This window comes from Trachemys scripta, chromosome 5 (assembly GCF_013100865.1).
Source record: "Trachemys scripta elegans isolate TJP31775 chromosome 5, CAS_Tse_1.0, whole genome shotgun sequence".
Lineage (NCBI taxonomy): Eukaryota > Metazoa > Chordata > Testudines > Emydidae > Trachemys > Trachemys scripta.
In genome coordinates this window covers 110,752,731-110,773,177 of record NC_048302.1, presented here as the reverse complement: position 1 = coordinate 110,773,177, position 20,447 = coordinate 110,752,731, and the positions used below count along the sequence as shown (strand labels likewise).

General features: G+C 39.1%; 1 protein-coding gene across 3 annotated transcripts in view; it reads left to right on the top strand.

Moving 5' to 3' along the window:
- C1QTNF7 (C1q and TNF related 7) overlaps window positions 1–6,682 on the top strand; it is an 83,411-nt gene extending 76,729 nt beyond the window's left edge. For 2 of the 3 annotated variants that reach the window (XM_034772848.1, XM_034772846.1), the window contains exons 2-3: window positions 1,628–1,873; window positions 5,727–6,682. In XM_034772848.1, the coding sequence (XP_034628739.1) occupies window positions 1,636–1,873; window positions 5,727–6,358 (870 nt within the window). In that variant the 5' untranslated portion in view covers window positions 1,628–1,635 and the 3' untranslated portion in view covers window positions 6,359–6,682. Of the gene's footprint in view, window positions 1–117; window positions 595–1,627; window positions 1,874–5,726 lie in introns of those variants that run through there. The other variant, XM_034772847.1, reaches the window with a different exon arrangement.
- The last annotated feature ends 13,765 nt before the right edge of the window (window positions 6,683–20,447 follow it).

Below are 20,447 nucleotides of genomic sequence, written 5' to 3'. Positions count from 1 at the left end.
CACCAGACTCCTTGTTGTTTTTGAAAATTTAATCCAAAGTCTCAAGTGTTGGTTGCTAATTACCATCAGCAGTTCGGTGCTTATTGCAAGAGCAATAAGTGACGTCTGTTAACCTAATTGTTAGAGATCTACTGTGTCTGCAGTGGCTGTTGACCCATACTGTAGTTGCCCATCAAATTTCAATAAAGTTCTTAGTATAGTCTTGCCATTTTTGATATGGGATTGTGTATGACAATCAAGAGACACAATAGCCATAAGGGATCTGGAGCATTTCTCTTTTGCTCAAAAAACATGTATTTGGTTCTTTTATCAGTCTCCACTAACACCTGACCATATTCTCTTTCTCTCTCTCTCTCCATTGCCATTCCATTTCATTTTATATTTGGTAAAATAACTATGATCTGTAGTAAAATGTGTAGTTATCTGGTGATCCAGTGAAAAACCTTTTTTCCCAACTGAGCTGATCTGGGCCTGCTACACACCAAAGGAAAACTCATGAATTACAGAGGACTGTAAATGGCTCTGGTTTTACAGATAAATTATCGCATCATGAACTAGTATGTCCAACAGGGTGCCTAGATATTGTGGAGACAGGTGAGTGAGATGTGGATTTCTCTGAGAAAGTAGTCTGATTCTTTGTGCAATTTGCCTGAGTATGTATTTCCTTATAATAAAGTCGTAGATAGAATCAAATAAATCCGTTTATATACTGTCATAATAAAGCCATAGATAGAATCAAATAAATCCATTTATATGCTGTCATTCCATTTACTTTTTTTTTTTTTTTGCCAGAAACTAGAAGACTGATTTTCTTGTAAGCTGTAAATTAGCACTGCAGAGGTGGATAATTCCACATAAATACTCTGATCTGGACACTGAAATAGAAAAATACAACTCTACTTCCAGAATCACAACTCATACTAGTTTCAGGCCAGTCAGTCATGGGTAACACTGATTTAGGACATTGTTGTATGGCAGCAGGTTACTATTGTAAGCTGTTTCTTCTTTCATCATGTAGTATATTATAAAACCAAAAAGCACAACTTTAAAAATCTCTGATTATTTAATCATGAAGACAGGCAACTAGTAAAACAGAATATTCTTGTGAAAGCATGTTGGGAGACTATGCAATATAATCAGTTTGTATCACATTCAGAACCAGACTTGAGAAAAGTGTGAACAGTCTATTCTATTCAGACTTGACTCACAACCCGAGAATAGCTGGCTGATTCTTCCTCAATTATCACAGTGAAATAGTTAACTATACTGTAAACATCAGAATTTAGAGTTAAATTCCCATTCTCTTAACTGACTTCACACCTCTTTTAAGGATATTGTTTTTATCTGTCTGTAGTCTGTATGACACACTGCATCAATTCAGATTTGGAAGATTTTCTTTACATAAAAGAAGGCTTGAAAATTAAATGAAATCTTTAAATTCTGCAGAAACTGGTGGGGCCACCACAGCAGTGCTAGTTCAGTGTGCTGCTCTGAATTGGCTCAATCCATATTATGTTTAGGATTTTAAAAGTGTGAAGTATATATGCCTATAATCTAAATAAAAACAAGCTGAAGGCTTGAATAACAAGATATGCATTCATGGTCTGTACATATGTATTTTTTCCAGAGCCAAGGATGTTTGCATTGCTTTACGTTACAAGTTTTGCCATCTATACAAGTGGACAATCTCTTCACAACCAGCTCAAAGGAGAAAATTACTACGCGAGATATATTTGTAGCATTCCTGGCTTGCCGGGCCCTGCAGGTCCCCCCGGAGCTAATGGATCACCAGGGCCTCATGGGCGTATTGGTCTTCCAGGAAGAGATGGTAGAGATGGCAGGAAAGGAGAAAGGGGTGAAAAAGGGAATGCAGGTATTGAATATTTGTGCTAACTAATGGAAAAAAACAAAAAAAAGAAACCAACAACCCAGGACCTTCTCCTGGAACTTACTGTATTTTATTTTTTTAAGTTTTATTTATCAGTGACTTCCTGAGCATAAAATACTAGCAAATATAAATGTAAGATACTGTTGTTATGTATGTAACAAAAAATGACAAATTATATCAGATTTAAACCCATAAAACAAGAACATTGAATCTCCAGGGGGAAACTTCATTATTATTATTTTTTTCTCACAGATAAAAAGTATCAGTAAGTTAAAGTTAAAACATTACAGGGATGTTGTAATTATCCAAAAAACAAATATTACAAACACAGGACTCAGACTTGAGGTGAAATTTAAAAGAAATCCAAACAAGTTCAGAAAATAAATACAGTTAGTGTACCCAAGCAACATTAGCTTCATTCTGAAATGATACCATTAATAACCATGCAATTAAGATTAGAATATCATAATTTTGTAGTTCTGGATTAGATTAAACTGACTTTTAAAGACACATTAGCTTTTCTATTGTTTTTCCTCATTGTGTCAAGGTTGTTTAGGTGCCTTAACTAAGCATTTCCAGATCTTAACATATTTAATTTTTTGGGGTCTACTCACCTCTATAAAGTTGCTCATGTGGATGACTGTTTGAAAGATCCTGGCCTAAATGAACACACAACACAATAAGCAATAGTGGCAAACAGTGGGTGGGAGATAAGAGGAAAGGAGAATGTATGTGTAAAAATAAGGTTTCATAGTTACAAATAGTAAGTTATGTGTAATTCATGTCCCCCAAAATGCATATACCCTTTTAAAAACTTCCCTACCCTGTTTGTTTCTAAAACATCCCTACTCAGCCAAAGGATATGGTCAGCAGAAGGATTAAAGGTTTAAAAAACATACCTTATAGAGATAAGCTAAATAGATCTTGTGCTATCAATCTAACAGAAGGTTAAGGGACTGATGTGGTTCGGTCACAGAGACCCCCTTGGAACTGTCACCTGATGTGCTGAGATTATCTCTGAACCTGTTTTCCCTGCCAGCTTGGGACTCCAGAACCCTGTCTTGTTGAGCCAGACACACTAAAGGTCTGTCGCATCTTACGCGCATTTAACATGCGTGATTTCAGCTTTATGCAGTCGGCAAAAACAAAACAAAACAAAAGAGAAAAATAACAATTTTAATATTGTACCTGTAGTGCGCCATTACACTCAATGTAATTTTGACTATACGCGATTTTCACTTTACGCGCTGACTGCGGAACGTAACCCCAGCGTAAGATGCGACAGACCTGTACTCGGCTGCAACACAGAGCTAGGGTCTGAATCACGTTCCCAAAGCTGCAGGCTTTAACTGAAAAACACTCAGCAGGTACTCCTGTCTCCAGCACCCAGCTCCCAGTGGGATCCAAACCCCAATTAATCCGTTTTACTCTGTATAGAGCTTATATAGAATAAATTCATAAATTGTCCACCCTCTATAACACAGAGAGAGAGAGATGCACAGCTGTTTGCTCCCCCAGGTATTAATCACTTACTCTGGGTTCAATAATAAAAATAAAAAGTAGGATTTAAGTGGTTTCAAGTAATAACAGACAGAACAAAGTAAGTCACCAAGTCAAATAAAACAAAACACGCAAGTTTAAGCCTAATACATTTAGAAACTGAATACAGGTAAATCTCACCCTTAGAGATGTTCCAATAAGCTTAATTCACAGACTAGACTTCTTTCTAGTCTGGGCCCAATCCTTTCCCCTGGTACAGTTCTTGTTAGTTCCAGCAGGCATCTTTCGTGAAAAGCAGGGGATTTCACATGACTGGGACCCCCTTTGTTCTGTTCCATCCCCTTTTATATCTTTGGCACAAGGCGGGAATCCTTTGTGTCTCTCTCTGGGTTTCCACCCTTCCTTGTAAATAGAAAAGCACCAGGTGATGGATTCCAGTGTCATGTGACATGTTCACATGTCCTGTGAGACTTCATTACTCATTGACTGGCACCCACGTATCACATTTACAGGAAGGCTTACATGTAAAGAGTCATTTACAACCAGTTGTCCTAGTTAATGGGAGGCATCAAGATTTCAAGCCACCATTAATGGCCCACACTTTGTATAGTTACACTAGGACTTCAGAGTAATACTTTATATTTCTAGCTTCAGATACAAGAATGATACATTCATACAAATAGGATGAACACACTCAGTAAATTATAAGCTTTGTAAGATACCTTACAAGAGACCTTTCGCATAAAGCATATTCCAGTTACATTATATTCACATTTATAAACATATTTCCGTAACATATGGAGTGCAACATCACAAAGGGATGACTTGATTACAGTCTCTAAGTATCTACATGGGAAACAAATATTTGATAATGAGCTCTTCAATCCAGCAGAGAAAGGTATAACATGATCCAATGGCTGGAAGTTGAAGCAAGATAAATTCAGACTGGAAATAAGGCATACAATTTTAACAATTAGAGTAATTAACCATTGGAACAATTTACCAAGGGTTGTGGTGGATTCTCCCTCACTGACAATTTTAAAATTAAAATTGGATGTTTTTCTAAATGATCTGCTCTAGGAATTGTTTTGGGGAAGTTTTTATGGCCTGTGCTATACAAGCGGTCAGAATAGATGATAGCAGTGGTCCCTCCTGGCCTTGGAATAAATGCATCTTTGAAAACATAGGTAACTATTACAGTATAATACGTATACTATAATATAGACATAAGAAAATACAGTTTAATAGATAGAGTTCAGTTGAGAAAACTATTTAATACTTGGTTTTCACATATCTATGCCATACAGCAGCGGTCCCCAAACTTTTGAGGGTCTTGCCCCCCATTACTTCTGTCTGCGCCCCCTCGTATCCACCCTGGAGCCAGGAGTGGAGCCACGGCTCAGGGTGTGTGTGTGTGTGTATGTGCAGTGTGGGGTAAGAGGGCCGAGGCTGAGGCCACAAATGGGGGTCGGTCTGGGGCCAGGAAGTGGGGCCGCAGCCAGGGAGCTGAGTCTGGAGGTGGGGGCTTGAGTGGAGTTACAACCAGTCTGTGGTGGGTGCCGGCAGCCGGGCCCATGGCCAGATATAGCTCTGCTCCTGGCCTGGCCCCCAACAGAGCTGTAGCCAGCAGCTGAGGCTGGGGGCTGGCATGGGGCTGGGAGCGGAGCCAAGTGAGGACTGGGCTGGGCACCGGGCCAGGAGCCATCAATGTGTCTGGGGGTGGTACCAGAGCAGAGCTGGGGGCAGGGAGGGGCTGGGTGGTGCTCCCCCCTTCCTTCGCCCCCCCCCTCTGTGGGGGCTGGCCCGGGCCACGCCATGCCATCTTGGATGTTCCTCCACTCCCCCCTAGGGGGCGCTCCAAGACCTCTGCCATACAGTAACTGGAAATTTTAAAGAACTTCCAGTCTAAAAAATATAAGCTATTTCCTGTCAATAGTGACATAACTTACTAATAAAATTTTAAAGCCCTTATGGCTATATCCTATCATTGTTCTGCACACAGACCTTCCAGTAAAAATAATGGGAGTTTTACCTTTAAATAAACAAATGCCAGATTAAGGTCCTTAGTATTAATATAACGTTTCACCCTTGTTTGACATCTGATGAATTTTATGCATTGTCAGTGCGCACACACAAAAAATATAGACATGTTTTAAAATCTCAAATTCCATTCTAACTATGGGGTGTTTTTGAAAATCTGACAAGGATTACACCAAACCAGTTTCATTATGTATTTAATTTTATTCAAACATATCCAGTAGCCCATGCAATTATTTGCTTTGCCACCTACAAAAGAGATTGCATATGTAATAATTAATAATATAAAATGTTCTTCAAGGTTTAAGAGGCAAGACTGGACCTTTAGGAACAACTGGAGATAAAGGAGACCCAGGACAGTCTGGTAAAAAAGGACCTACAGGATTGGTTGGTGCCAAAGGTGAAGTGGGTCCAGCTGGACCACCTGGACATAAGGGAGATAAAGGAGACCGAGGAGAACAAGGTGTACCAGGGATCTGTAAGTGTGGAAGGATAGTGCTGAAATCTGCCTTTTCTGTTGGCATCACTACGAGCTACCCAGAAGAAAGATTACCAATCGTATTCAATAAAGTCCTTTTCAATGAGGGTGAGCATTACAGTCCTTCCACAGGGAAGTTTATATGTGCCATTCCAGGGATCTATTACTTCTCTTATGAAATCACCTTAGCAAATAAGCATCTTGCAATTGGGCTGGTTCATAATGGGAAATACCGAATAAAGACATTTGACGCTAACACAGGAAATCATGACGTAGCTTCTGGATCCACGGTGATCTATCTTCAGGCAGAAGATGAAGTGTGGCTTGAGATCTTCTACACTGACCAAAATGGTCTCTTTGCAGATCCCACTTGGTCAGACAGCTTGTTTTCTGGATTTCTCTTATATGTTGATACAGATTATCTCGATGCCTTATCTGATGACGATGAACTGTGATATGGGAGATGTCAAAACATCTCCAAACAAACTAGACAATCTGACACAGGATTTGATTTGGAGTGTATAGGAGACAAAACAATAATGATATGAGCTGGAATTTTATTTTTGTTTTGATGGGACCACAAACCAAATGTGGAAGAAGGTTTCTAGCCTCTATGCAGGACATTTTACCAAAGAGCAAGGATAACAAAATTAATAATATACTAATGAATGACTGTCACTCCAGACCCGGATCCTCTTAAAGATTATGTTTATAATAATATTTAAACAAATTTAAGATAATGTACATCAAATTTTATATAAAATATATTGAGTTGTGAAGTGACAGAGTGGTATTGACTTATTAAACCTCTGGATACTTTGTATTTGTTATTAAAGGAAAATTGAATGCCTGACATCACTAACAGCCTTGGTCATTCTAGGGAGGTAAATATTTAAGAGCTACATGTGATAAGAAATTTAGAAAGTAGAATGAAATAATACAGTAATGGCCATTTGAGAGTGATGGACCCTGAAAAAACCATTACTTTACTTTAGTCAGATACCAACACTAACAAAAGACATATAGAGCCAGATGACTTCTGAACGGAGCCATGCAGATTTACACCAGCTGAGAATCTGGCTCAATTACATTAATTAAAAGGAGACCAGAACAAAGGGTCTGTATCCAATAAATTGATTAAAAACTGACTAATTTAGTGAACTCAAAAAGTAATTGTAAATGGGGAATCATCATCCAATGTGGGTGTTTCTAGTGCAGTCCCACAGGGATCTGTTCTTTACAAACGTTATTCAATATCTTCTTCAGTGATCTGGAAGAAGATATAAAATCACCGCTGGCAAAGTGTGCAGATAACACAAAAATCAGTAGAGTAAAAATAATGATTAGGATAGTTCCACAGAGCAATTTGGATCCGATGATAAGTTGGGCTTACCTGAACAATATGCATTTTAATACAGACAAATGCAGTGCCATAAGTCTAGGGAGTTGGGGGTGGGAAAGGTCGGTCACACTTGCAGGATGGGGAACTGTCTCCTGGAAAGCAGTGACTCTGAAAAGGACTTTTGGGCCATGATGGATAATCAACAGAACATGAGCTCCCAGAGCAATGCTGTAACTAAGAGGGCTAATGTGATCTTGGGATGTATAAGCAGGGGAATATCAAATAGGAGTAGGAAGGTTATAGTGCCTCTGTATGCTGATGAAACCATTTCTTGAATACTGTGTCCAGTTCTAGTGTCAACACTCAAAAAAAGGGCTCAGCATGAGACACAAGAATGATTTGAGGTTTGCAAAATCTACATTAAAGTGAAAGTTTTAAGAAAGTCAACCGTTTAGGTTATCAAAGAGAAAGCTATGAGGTGACTTGATCACAGTCTTTAACTACCTGCGTGGGGAGAAAATTTTTGGTAGTAGAGGTAATTTAATCTAGCAGACAAAGGCATGACAAGATCCCATGGCTGAAAACTGAAGCTAGATAAATTCAGATTGAAAAAAAAAAAGGCATGATTTTAAACAGTGAGGGTAATTAATCATTGGGACAACTTGTTGTGGTGGGTTCTCCATCACTAGAAATCTTTAAAATAAGATCAGATGTTTTTCTAAAAGATAAACTCTAGCTCAGCTAGAAGTCCTGGGCTCGATGCAGGAATTATTGGGCAAAGTTTTATGCCCTGTGTTATGCATGAGGTCAGATTAGATGATCAAAATAGTCCTTCTAGCCTTAATATATCCTAACTCCATTGAGGTCAGTGGCAAAACTCCCATTAACTTCACTGGCAAGAGGACTTGACCCAAAGTCCTTCCAATTAGTATTGCAGCTTCTCCAAGTGCTGAAACCAAAAACGTTCTCATTGTAATTACATGGAAACATACTGTAATAAACTATGGTAATGAGTTTATTTGCAAGAGCAACACATGCTCATGTGACGCGCTGGTCAAAAATTTTTCTATTTTTTTTTATGGAGAATTGGGTTTTCAACTAAAAATTTGTCAAGGAAAGTGCCTGATTTCTGTGAAATTTTTTTTGCTTTTTGGCCAAAAAGCGTTTGGTTTTTGGAAACTTGTTTTTTCAATGAGAAGTTGAAATTCAATGGAAAAATACCCATTTTCTGACCAGCTCTACTTACATGTTTAGGAACCAATAATTAAACTGAGTTTATTACAAATAAATAGTCAGTTGAAGAGGTGTTGACAGTATCATAGTAGCAACTCTGTAGTTAAGGTTTAGTGATGTCTCTTTTATTTTAAGTCCCTGGGCTCAGCTACTTATAATTTTCTCAAATTCTTTTTGGGCTGAAACTTTTCACTCTTTGCCTTAGTCCAGAGATGACTTTTAATGGAAACTGAAGAAAATTTAGAGTTTTCTGAAGGTGAACAAAAAACTCGGGCTTCAGTTATTTTGTAAAAAATTCATTTGGACTTTTACAACTAAATATCTCAAAATTAGCTTTGTTTTAATTCAATAATGCATGCTTTCCCTTGTTTGAAAAAAGATGGATCTGAATGTAACTTTCTTTACTGATTTCAGCACATACCAAAGTATGATGTTCTGTGTAGTCATAGATTCAGATATGAGTATTCATAGATTCAGATACTTTTTTTCTGTGAACGTTCTCTTAGCCTCAAACAACTCTACATGACTGTATAAGAATGGTGAGACCTTTCTAGCCATCATCCAGGTATATGTACCTGCTAAAGTTTAAACTTGTTATCCAGGGTGAGTTTTCCTAATGCATCCTTTTTCTGTAAGAGTAATCTTTTCAACTTTTCCTGCACAACGATCATTTTAAGGATGATTTATATCTGACGTGCCTTTATTTTAGTTTTAGAGGATTCTTGATTAATTATGATAAATCATGGAAGTCTGGGTATGTTGCAACTAGAAAGCCATTGACTGGATACTTGAAAAAGATTAGCTGCCTTGGTCTGAGCATACCTGATACTGTCTAAAAATTTTCAAAAGGTAAGCAGAGCTGGGCCTGTATCGGAAACCTTCATACAAAAATCAAAATAGGATAAATGAAGGGGATGGGTGGTAATGAAGAGAAAGAATACTGAGGATTCAGAAGCAGAGCTTTAATTTGAACAGTTTGGTGCTACCATAAAATATTGTGGTAAACAAAACCATAAGATACCTGACAGAAGAAAGGATGGTTATTGGACACTTCTTACATTTCCACATAGCTCAGCATGGATTATGGGTCACATAAGGCCAACTTCACACAAAGAAAGAGAAGAAAAGATGGAATGGTTTCAGGATCCTCATCTTGAATACTTGAGAATCATCAAGCAGCAGTTTTGGTAAGAAACCATAGTAAAAAACAAGAGTTTCCCATCTAGAACACTCTGTTCACTGGTCAAGCTTGTTTCAATGTGTAGCACCTTCTTGGAATATTCTGATCCCCAAGAATGGTACAGTCCACTGGCTGCTCCCTTTGAAGTGATTCTGTAACTCATTTTAGTGCCAGTGGGCCAGGCTTCATTAAGCTCTTTCATTTGATGGCAGGACTTTCTGAATATGCAGTGCCTCCTTTTAGTAGTCAGGTGAATAAATCCATGCACAAACCCTATTACCTCTAGGATATTAACGTATTTAAAAGGAATCTAGGACCAGTTGATCATAAGAAGAAACAAATAATTTAATAGGGGAAAGGACTCAGCTAAATTAAACTGAGCCAGGAGCCGGTGAACAGAGGGGGGGCCAGGATCCATTGCTGTCTCTGGCATCATTATGCCAGCCACAAGGCAACTGACCAGGCTGAGAGCCCAGAAGTAGGAGCAGGTCAAGGATACCGCTCCTACTGGCAGCTGAACCAGAACTTGGAGAAAGGCAGAACCAAGAATGGTTCCCTGGCCACAAGAGCAGCATAGGCCCCTCCCCCCATGCCTCCATGGGAAGGGCAGCGACCCCAAAGGCCTGGGCCCTCTCTGACCCCCAGCCCCTTGCCTAGTCTTATATTCTTTCATCTCCACGTTGGCTTTTTTGGAAGGATGAGGGCCTCAGTCTCAGATTTTGTCCCAGACCCTCTAAATCTCCATCACTTGGAAACAGTTCTTACAGAGACAGAAAAACACCTTCCGTCACTGTTGTCTGCATCTACACTACGGGGTTACAGCAGCATAGCTATGGCACCACACCTATGTTGATGTAGCACCCTGCACTGTAGATATGGCTAGAAATTACAACAGGATTGGGCTTGTAACCCCATAGAAATCATAATTCAATGGGAGCAGGATTGGGTCCAAACCTATATACAACAAAAAACATTGATAACTTTGCTTAATTTCAACTTACTTTTTCCAAAATGGCCAGTGCATGAGTTTACAAGGCGATTTAACTGTTTGGAAAGTTTGTAGGCATGGTAACAAACCAATTTTGAGCTATTGAGAAAAGTTAGGCAAATATAAACTTCAAATTAGGGAAACTTTTTACTAACTAATAACTCAAAAACTGCACGACTGGTTTTCTTCAAACTCTGCAGAATTATTCTCCTTTGCCATTAAATTTGCTAATTTTCAGGCAAAACCAGTTTTCCAAGCCAAAGTTATTGGGGATGGACTAAAATAGGGCTTTATAAGTTTTACATTGTTTTGTTTTTGAGTGCAGTTATGTAACAAAAAAAACCCCAAAAACTGACGTTTGTAAGTTGCGCTAAAGAGATTGCACTTCAGTACTTGTATGAGGTGAATTGAAAAATACTATTTCTTTTATCATTTTTACAGTGCAAACGTTTGTAATAAAAATAATATTAAATGAAAGCGCAACTTACAAATGTCGGTTTTTGGTTGTTGTTTTTTGTTACATATCTGCATTCAAAACCAAAACAATGTAAAACTTTAAAGCCTACAAGCCCACTCAGTCCTATTTCTTGTTCAGCCAATCGCTCACACAAACAAGTTTGTTTACATTTATGGGAGATAATGCTGGCAACTTCTTATTTACAATGTCATCTGAAAGTGAGAACAGACATTCACATGGCACTTTTGTAGTTGGCATTGCTAGGTATTTACGTGCCAGATATGCTAAACATTTGTATGCTCCTTCACACTTTGGCCACCATGCTTCCATGCTGATGATGCTCGTTTAAAAAAATAATGCGTTAATTAAATTTGTGACTGAACTCCTTGAGGGAGAATTGTATGTCTCATGCTCTGTGTTTTACATGCATACTGCCATATATTTCATGTTACAGCAGTCTCGGATGATGACCCAGCATGTTGTTCATTTTAAGAACACTTTCACTGCAAAATGCAAAGAAGGTACCAATGTGAGATTTCTAAAGATAGCTACAGCACTTGACCCAAGGTTTAAGAATCTGAAATGCCTTCCAAAATCTGATCGGGATAGGGTGTGGAGCATTCTTTCAGAAGTCTTAAAAGAGCAACACTCCAATGCAGAAACTACAGAACCCAAACCACCAAAAAAGGAAATCAACCTTTCTGCTGGTGGCATCTGACTCATGATGAAAACGAGCATGTGCTGGTCTGCACTGCTTTGGATCGTTATCGAGCAGAACCCATCATCAGTATGGATGCATGTCCTCTGGAATGGTGCGTGAAGCATGAAGGGACATATGAATCTTTAGCGGATCTGGCATGTAAATATCTTGCAACATTGGCTAAAACAGTGCCATGTGAACGCCTGTTCTCACTTTCAGGTGACATTGTAAACAAGAAGCGGGCAGCATTATCTCCTGCAAATATAAACAAACTTGTAAACAAAAAGGGACGTGCTGGCCACCACTTCCCGCAGCTCCCATTAGCCGGGGACAACGAACCACGGCCCCTGGGAGCTGTGGGCGGCCGTGCATGCGGACGGTCAATGTAAACACTGTCTCACGGCCTGCCAGCAGATTACCTTGATGGGCCACAAGTTGCCCACTGGCATAAACTTTGCATCCCTGATCTTGGTCAAGGCCTCTCGGTATTAGTCTAAAGCTAATTAGTATTGCAAATATTTGTACGGTTAAAAAAAACCAAACTGGGGAAAAAGTGATTTTTAAAACAACCACCTTTCAGACATTCTTTATTTAATATCAAGTAACAAAAAAGGGCACAATCCCAACTATATTATGTATTAATTTATACACAATCCCAACTCTTTTCCTTTGCTGGACACTTTTAACATACATACAAAATTAAAAGACTTCATTAAAGTAATCTTCTAATGGATAAGAAGAGTAAGTTAATTTGCATAGGTAAGTTTATTTTCTTCACTGTTTCAGTACCTATTAGTAGTCTAAACCATATGGCTTATATAGCTACTACATAAGTCTTTTCAGCAGAAATATATGACTATTCCTAAACAATTTCACATGATACTCTAACATTCTCCAGTACAGTTGGAAAAAGATGATAGTGAATATATAATGCAAAAGATTACATACATTCTTCAAATTGTTTTAAAACTATCTAAAGTGCTTAGATGGGTGTCAGTATAAAACCCTAAATTACATAGTGTAAAATCTTAAAGAGAACCAATGTGCCATGCCCCTTATTGTGTATGTTTTAATAGTTGGTGTGGCTATTTGTACAGTATTTTATTTGTATTTATATTCCATAAATCATATAGTGAGTTTGGTTAGTTAATATATAGGGGAATATATATACTCATACATTTAATTTAGCAGTTTGTATATACAATATATACCATTTGGCTACATTGATGTTTGACTAGGCAATTTGTTTGAATTGATAAGTGGTAACTTTAATGTGGAAGCATCCAGTTCACTTTTACAAATCTGTTTGAAATGTATCTAGTTCAATAAGTAATATACTTGAATTAGGTGATAAATATGGTTGAGAAAGCAATATATCAGAATCAGTAGGTGATATCACCCACTGAACTTCATCTGCACTATCCCATTTAATAGGTATATCTTTTCCTATGAGTAATACATTCTTTTCAAATGTGCAGTATAGCAGTTTCAGTATAAACTATTTAAAATTCACCGAGCAGTGCATTTATTTTAGTATGATCTATGCATTTAGGAGCAATACACATTAAAATTCAGTTACTTAAACCAACATTCCAGGCTGCAGATGTCACAGTATTTTTGAATTTTAAGAGAAATGATTCTTCCTCACATTGTATTCACAGAAACTCCACGTACTTTGAGAAAGTTCTCAGTAATGTATTTGTCTTGGGGATATGAGCAATATCGACTCATGGAAACTGTCACATAATGCTCTACGGAACAAAGTCAGACCTGACAGTTCTGAAGGCGTAACCATAACAGTCATTGAATGGTTAAAACCCTTTTTCCTATAAACTGAAAAAAGGTTACCTCAGGTTAATTATAGACACCTGAGTCCAGTTAAGGGCAGCCTATAACCTTTAAAAACCATCTGGGTGGCAGGCATGCAGAGACAATGGTGTCCCTGAGCAACCAATCCTACAGGATGAACTTTTGCTGGAGGAGCAGGTGTTACCTCAGGAGGATACTTTGTCTACTGTTACTGTCTCATGCTCCCCATTTGACAATTCTGTGACACCCCAGCTCCTCCAGTTCCAGAGAATTTTTAATCCTATCAAGACCTACTCGGGAGAATGCTTTGGGCATACAAGCAGAACTGGTCCAATAGAATACCCACAAGCTGTTGGATGTTCTTCAGGTGCTGCCCCTGGCAGAGTAGCCCTCCCTATTAATGAGGCCTTTGGAGCCACCAAAGACCCTATGGCACACAACAGCTTCCTTAGCTCCTACAGCTAAGTATGCAGACAAATTTTACCGTGTCCTGATGCAAGGCTTTGAGTTCTTTTATTCGCATCCTTCCCCAAACTTCCTGGTAGTTTCAGCTGCCCATTAGAGGTGTGTCAATGAAGATTTAAATTAACTCCCCACCCCCCCGCACCCCCAAAAGCCCAAGATTCTTTATTTGTTGGGGGGAGAAATTTATTCTACCTACACTCCCCAGATGTGTATAGTGAACCGGCAGGCACTGTTGGCTAAATATGATTTTGTGAATTGGGATACTATGCACAAGTTTATGGACAAACTGCCTGAATATGATGTTGTGGATGCTTCTTTTAGGGTGATGGCCTGTGCAATAACAATGAAAAGAGCCTTGTGGTGACATAACTCGGGTATAACAAACTATAGAGGACTTCTCCTTTGATGGTCATTTTTTGTTTTCTGACGCCACATGGCCTTATGTACCAGTGTGATGATGCATATACAGGAGAATGTGCATTAACAACTTTGAGTGCCCCCCAATGCCTGGGCACAGTGTTGCTGTTTTCTTCAGCTCCTTACACACCTTGCAGACTATCAGTTGGTCTCTGCGGGTCTTCTCTGGCTGGATCACACAGTTCAAATCCTTTCTAGGGTACAACAAACAAACTCAAATAGAAACAGTTCCTTGCCCTTCAGGATCAATTATAACTGAAATAGTTTCTTGCCCATCTGGGATGAATTAGACTCATAGACTTTAAGGTCAGAACGGACCATCGTGGCCACAGAACCTCATTCACCCCTAACTTCTGGCTGAGTTAATGAAGTCCTCAAATCATGGTTTAAAGACTTTGTTACAGAGAATTCACTATTTACACTACTTTGAACCTGCAAGTGACCTGTGCCCCATGCTGCAGAGGAAGGCGAAAAACCTCCAGGGTCTCTGCCAATCTGACCCGGGGGGAAATTCCTTTCTGACCCCAAATATGGAGATCAGCTAGACCCTGATCATGTGGGCAAGACCCACCAGGCAGATAGCTGGGAAAGAATTATCTGTAATAACTCAGAGCCCTCCCCGTTTAATGTCACATCTCCAGCCATTGGGGTTTTTTGCTACTGTCAGTTGCCAGTGGGCCACATGCCATGGTAGGCAATCCCATCATACCATCTCCTCCATAAACTTATCAAGCTCTTGAAACAGCTAGGTGTTTTTCCCCCACTGCTCCTCTTGGAAGGCTGTTCCAGAACTTCACTCCTCTGATGTTTGAAAACCCCTTCGCCTTATTTTGAGCCCAAACTTGATGATGGCCAATTTATATCCATTTGTTCTTGTGTCCACATTGGTGCTTAACTTAAATAACTCCTCTCCCTTGCTAGTATTTATCCCTCTGATGTTTTTATAGAGAGCAAACATATCTCCCCTCAGCCTTCTTTTGGTTAGGCTAAACAAGCCAAGCTCATTGAGTCTCCTCTCATAAGGTAGGTTTTCTGTTCCTCGGATCATCCTAGTAGCTCTTCTCTGTACCTATTCCAGTTTGAATTCATCTTTCTTAAACATGGGAAACCAGAATTGCACAGTCTTCCAGATGAGGTCTCACCAGTGACTTAGAATCATAGAATATCAGGGTTTTGGAAGGGACCTCAGGAGGTCATCTAGTCCAAGCCCCTGCTCAAAGCAGGACCAATCCCCAACTAAATCATCCCAGCCAGGGCTTTGTCAAGCCTGACCTTAAAAACACTTCCCTGTCTCTTAGAAATATCTCGCCTGGTGCATCCTAGGACTGCATTAACGTTTCTCATGGCCACATCACATTGATGGCTCATAGTCATCTTGTGTTCAACCTATACATGCAGGTCTTTTTCCTCTCTGTTGCTTTCAACTGATAAGTCCCCTGTTTATTGCAAAAATTATTGTTGTTAGTCTCAAACTGCATGACCTCGCACTTTGCACTATTAAATTTCATCCCATTTCTATTACTCCAGTTTACAAGGTCATCCAGATCTTCTTGTATGATATTCTGGTCCTCCTCCATACTGGCAATACCTCCCAACTTTGTATCAGCTGCAAATTTTATTAGCACACTCTCACTTTTTGTGCCAAATCAGTAAAAAAATGTTAAATAAGATTGGTCCCAAGACTGACCTCTGAGAAACTCCATTAATAATCTCCTTCCAGCCTGACAGTTCATCTTTCAGTATGACCCGTTGTAGTCTCGCCTTTATCCACCTTTCAATTCTCTCATTAATCCCCATCTTCTCCAAGTTAACTAATAATTTCCCATGTGGAACTGTATCAAATGCCTTACTGAAATCCAGGTAGATTAGATCTACTGCATTTCCTTTGTCTAAAATAATCAGTATCTTCTCAAAGAAGGAGATCAGGTTGGTCTGGCATGATCTACCTTTTTTAAAACAATGTTGTATTTTATCCCAATTACCATTCACCTCTATGTCCTTAACTACTTTCTCTTTCAAAAATTTTCATAGTAAATCAGCAGGGTTCCTCACACATTCCTGCCCTTGACTGTGTCCAGAAACAGGTCCTCCCTGGCCTGGTTCCTTTGGCTGCGCCGTAGGGAGCATCCTTCCTTACTCCACAAGCTCCAACCAGGAACTGTCTTGCAAGAAGCAGACAGCTCCTTTTGTTTCAACCTGTTGGGCCTTGATTGGCTGTTGCTGGTCACTACCCTTCTAGCTGCTGGAAGACCAGATTGCAATGGCTCCCAAAATGGCTGCTCTTGGGATGCTTCTCTAGGCAAGCCTGGAGGGCTAATACTCACTGTGTTTTTTCCTCTCAGATAACTTTCCTGGGGTGAGGTACAGCAAAACATTGGGGCCGCCAGCAAGGGGCCACAAAGGCCTGGAACACCCAATCACGTATCTCCCTCAGCAGAAAGAAACCTGGTCTGGTTCAAGGGTAACATCCCTTACTCTTTTCCCATGAATCTTGCCCTTTCTATGGATTCAAGCAGGGTGACCCCATTGACCATCTTCTCTAGGGTTACTGGCCTAATGCCTTCCTTGATCATTTTTTCCAGCCAGGGAGGTAGTTATTATTTGGCTGCCTCAAGGAAGTCTGCCAGCTCTTTAACCACTTTTCTATTCTCATCAGTGAAGTCTGAGGATACTACAAATCCTATCCCCCATAGTCCTGTGGTTATGTGGTGAATGAACCCCTTTCATTGTCTTCGGGACATTGTAATTCAACTTAAGTTGCACATCTTGTAAATCTAATCCTCCAACAGCATCAGCGGTAATCAACAGCACTGTGCTCTCGCCACTGATAAATCTGTGCAAGACTGCTATTCTGTCTCTTTAGGAACAGTTTTCTAGGATACACTTGCATGCATGGCCTTCAGACACAAGGACATTTTTCATCCAATCCAGCTCCCTCTTAGGATTTCTAATTATTTCTGATCACATCTTTTTTCTGACAGCCATCAGTAAAGACTGTATGAAAGCCCATTTCTGAACCTCTTGGACCCACATCACATTGTGTGTGATGATAGCTGTTGAAGAATCATTTTTCTTGTTTTCCCCTGAGAGGTTCTCCTTTGCTTGTAGACTAGACCTCCTTTCAGTTCCACTTTGATTAGGGCCTTGCATTGCCAATTCCAAATCTCTGATCTTGGAGAGGAGCATCTTTTCTGTTGCATTTTATCTCCTTCTTGGGCCTGCTTTTTTTCCTCTTCAGCATAGCAACTTCCCTTTCCAGGGCCTTGTTTGTCTTGTGCCTGACATTCCCTAGAGCTCAATTCCATCTTGAGGGCTGCCTGTGTACTTTCTAGTCATTCGATTCTCTTATCTCTGGTTTGGATAACCTGTGACTATTGAAGTACTTTTTCCATGAAGCTCCCTCAGCTCATTCTGTAACAGGAAGTGGTGGTGTTTGTTCATTGCCATCCTCATTTATCCTCAGGCGGGCTAACACTTGATCTTGCTTTTTGGTTTGAGCCTGATCCAGTCCCTTGAAGAGTGTATTTCCTCTAGCTCCTGCAAGGCTACAGAATGTTAGGGTGCTGGATGTGTCCAAAATTCAGTATGTTCTCGAATGCTAACGCTTATTATTACTTACTATTTGTATTACCTTAGTGCCTAAGAGCCCTATATGTGGACCAGGACCTCATTGTGCTAGGTGCTGTACAGCTGATCTTTTAGTTAGCATCTCTTGTCAGTAGATGGGACAAATTTTGAAAATTTAATTTCAATTTTTAAAGTGCCTCTTGTAAACCTACACACTATACAAAACGTAACACTACATTCAAAAAATGATTTCCACACTAAATTACCCTACTTGTCCAATGTGATTTATATAACAAATGATCAACAATGTTTCAGACTTCAAAAAAAAAAATAGAATGAACAAATGCCTGTCAAGCTACCACTTTCCCTCGTGGAAATGTCCATCCACAAAAAATTAGCTTTTAAGAATGACCAGAAAGTCATCAAATCCTGGCTCTTACAGACCAAAGGACAGAAGTGATTTCCACAGTTCATTTGTCCTCATGAAGAACATCTTGCCAACAGCCCCCCCCCTTTTTTTTTTTTTCTCAAGACAATACCACATAGAATACCACACAGAGAGGTGATTGATCAACTGGCCAGGGCCCAAACCATTTAAGGTTTTAAGGGCAAATTAATCAGCAACCAATGCAGATCTCCAAGTACAGTACCTGTAATTCGACCATTTCTGGCAGATATTCTAGTAGTGAAAACTGAGAAAAAAATGAATGTCTTATTAGAAGAATTACTGGGTCTCTTACTGAGATTTCTATCATGTCAGAATAATATACAGCCGCCAGTTTGATGCAATCCAGATGATTTTTAGCTCTTTCTTTTTTTGTTTTGTTTTTTGTTTTTAGAGGAGGAGATCCACTAATGCTCTTCCAAGATAGTAAATTATTATGCAAAAGACAAAATAAACTCTGTTCCTCCTTGTTCACTGTCTAGACTATTCTACTTCTGTGCTTGGAGACAGGGATCCTTTTATGTGCACTGCCCTGACTGGTGATACATTGGCTTGTGCTGAACTGAATGGTAGGATTACTGGTTGCAAATTGGAACTCCTCACACCATCTTATTTGTTCAGTAAAGGATATGCAGTCCAACAAAATGAGATGATACTGGCTTTGCAGTTGTTTTTGTAGTACTGACTGAGATAGATGTATTATTGTTCTCAGCTTCAGGGAATTTATGCTGCTTGGATTGTGTGTTCCTCCAGTGACTAGAATCCTTGCCTGATGTGTTTCTATACAGCTTCCCATCCTTTTACGCACCCATCACTGCTCTTTCACAGTATGAAAGTAATGTTCCCTATATAATGCAGTTCATATTTGTCCATTATTTTTAACTGTTTGCATGATTGTTTCTGGGACGAGGAAGAAATGTTGGGAGACAAACCTCTTGATAAAACAAGTTGTTTAACAAGAACTATTACAAAAACGTCATATGCTCTTTGCATTAGTTTCATAAATTATACCATCAGTCTCAGCAGTCACAGAAGGTTATCTATATGCACTTTTAGAAATCTGTCTTCTGATAAAATTGCTCCCCCATTTTTGTTGTCTCTGTTCACTGTATGGTGAGCTATTCTCTGACTGTAATAGACTACTCTTTTACATATTACAAATTCATGCATCCAGCTCTATTATAATGATCTACTGTAAGTTGCTTTATTTGCTTCTTCCCGTGAGCCTGTTTTTATGATAACAGTATCTAGAAATAAGGGGGAAATCCCTCTTTCTGTTATTACAACTACTAGGATTTTGTGGAGATGGACTTTGGGATATTTCCTGTGGATTGCTTGCATAGGAATAAATATAGATACATCCAGTAATATATCCTTCCCATAGCAGTGATATAATAAATCTGGTCACACTGAAGATATTATTGCCAATGTGTACATCATAAACTTGGTTTATCAAATTCAACACAGCATGAACAGCTTGATCTGTACACCAGAGGAATAGTATATGATGGAACTCACTTAACTATTTCTATCTCAAACACATTTAAATAGCTATTATCATGTTCATTTATTTTTGTGTTTGTAAAAGTTAGGAATGGAATGAAAGATATTCCCTCTGTTTTTAAAAACTATCAGATATCTTTGAAATATCACCTCTGTTCTTGTTACTGGGATAACATTGTGGTTGGCACTCTATAAATAGATGGATAACCCATCATCCCATTGCCTCTTTAGCAAATGGAGTCAAAGAGTATACCTCCTTTAAGAACAATGCCCCGAGATTTAGTGAACTTTTGATACCCTCCTTTTGTTTTGTTAATAGTGAAAGCATTCAAAATAATACTTGTAATAACTTTAATACAAATTAATAGTATATTTCCTGATGTTACCTCTGTTTCATAATATTACTCTTCCATGCTCAGAATATTTATTGATTAGCTC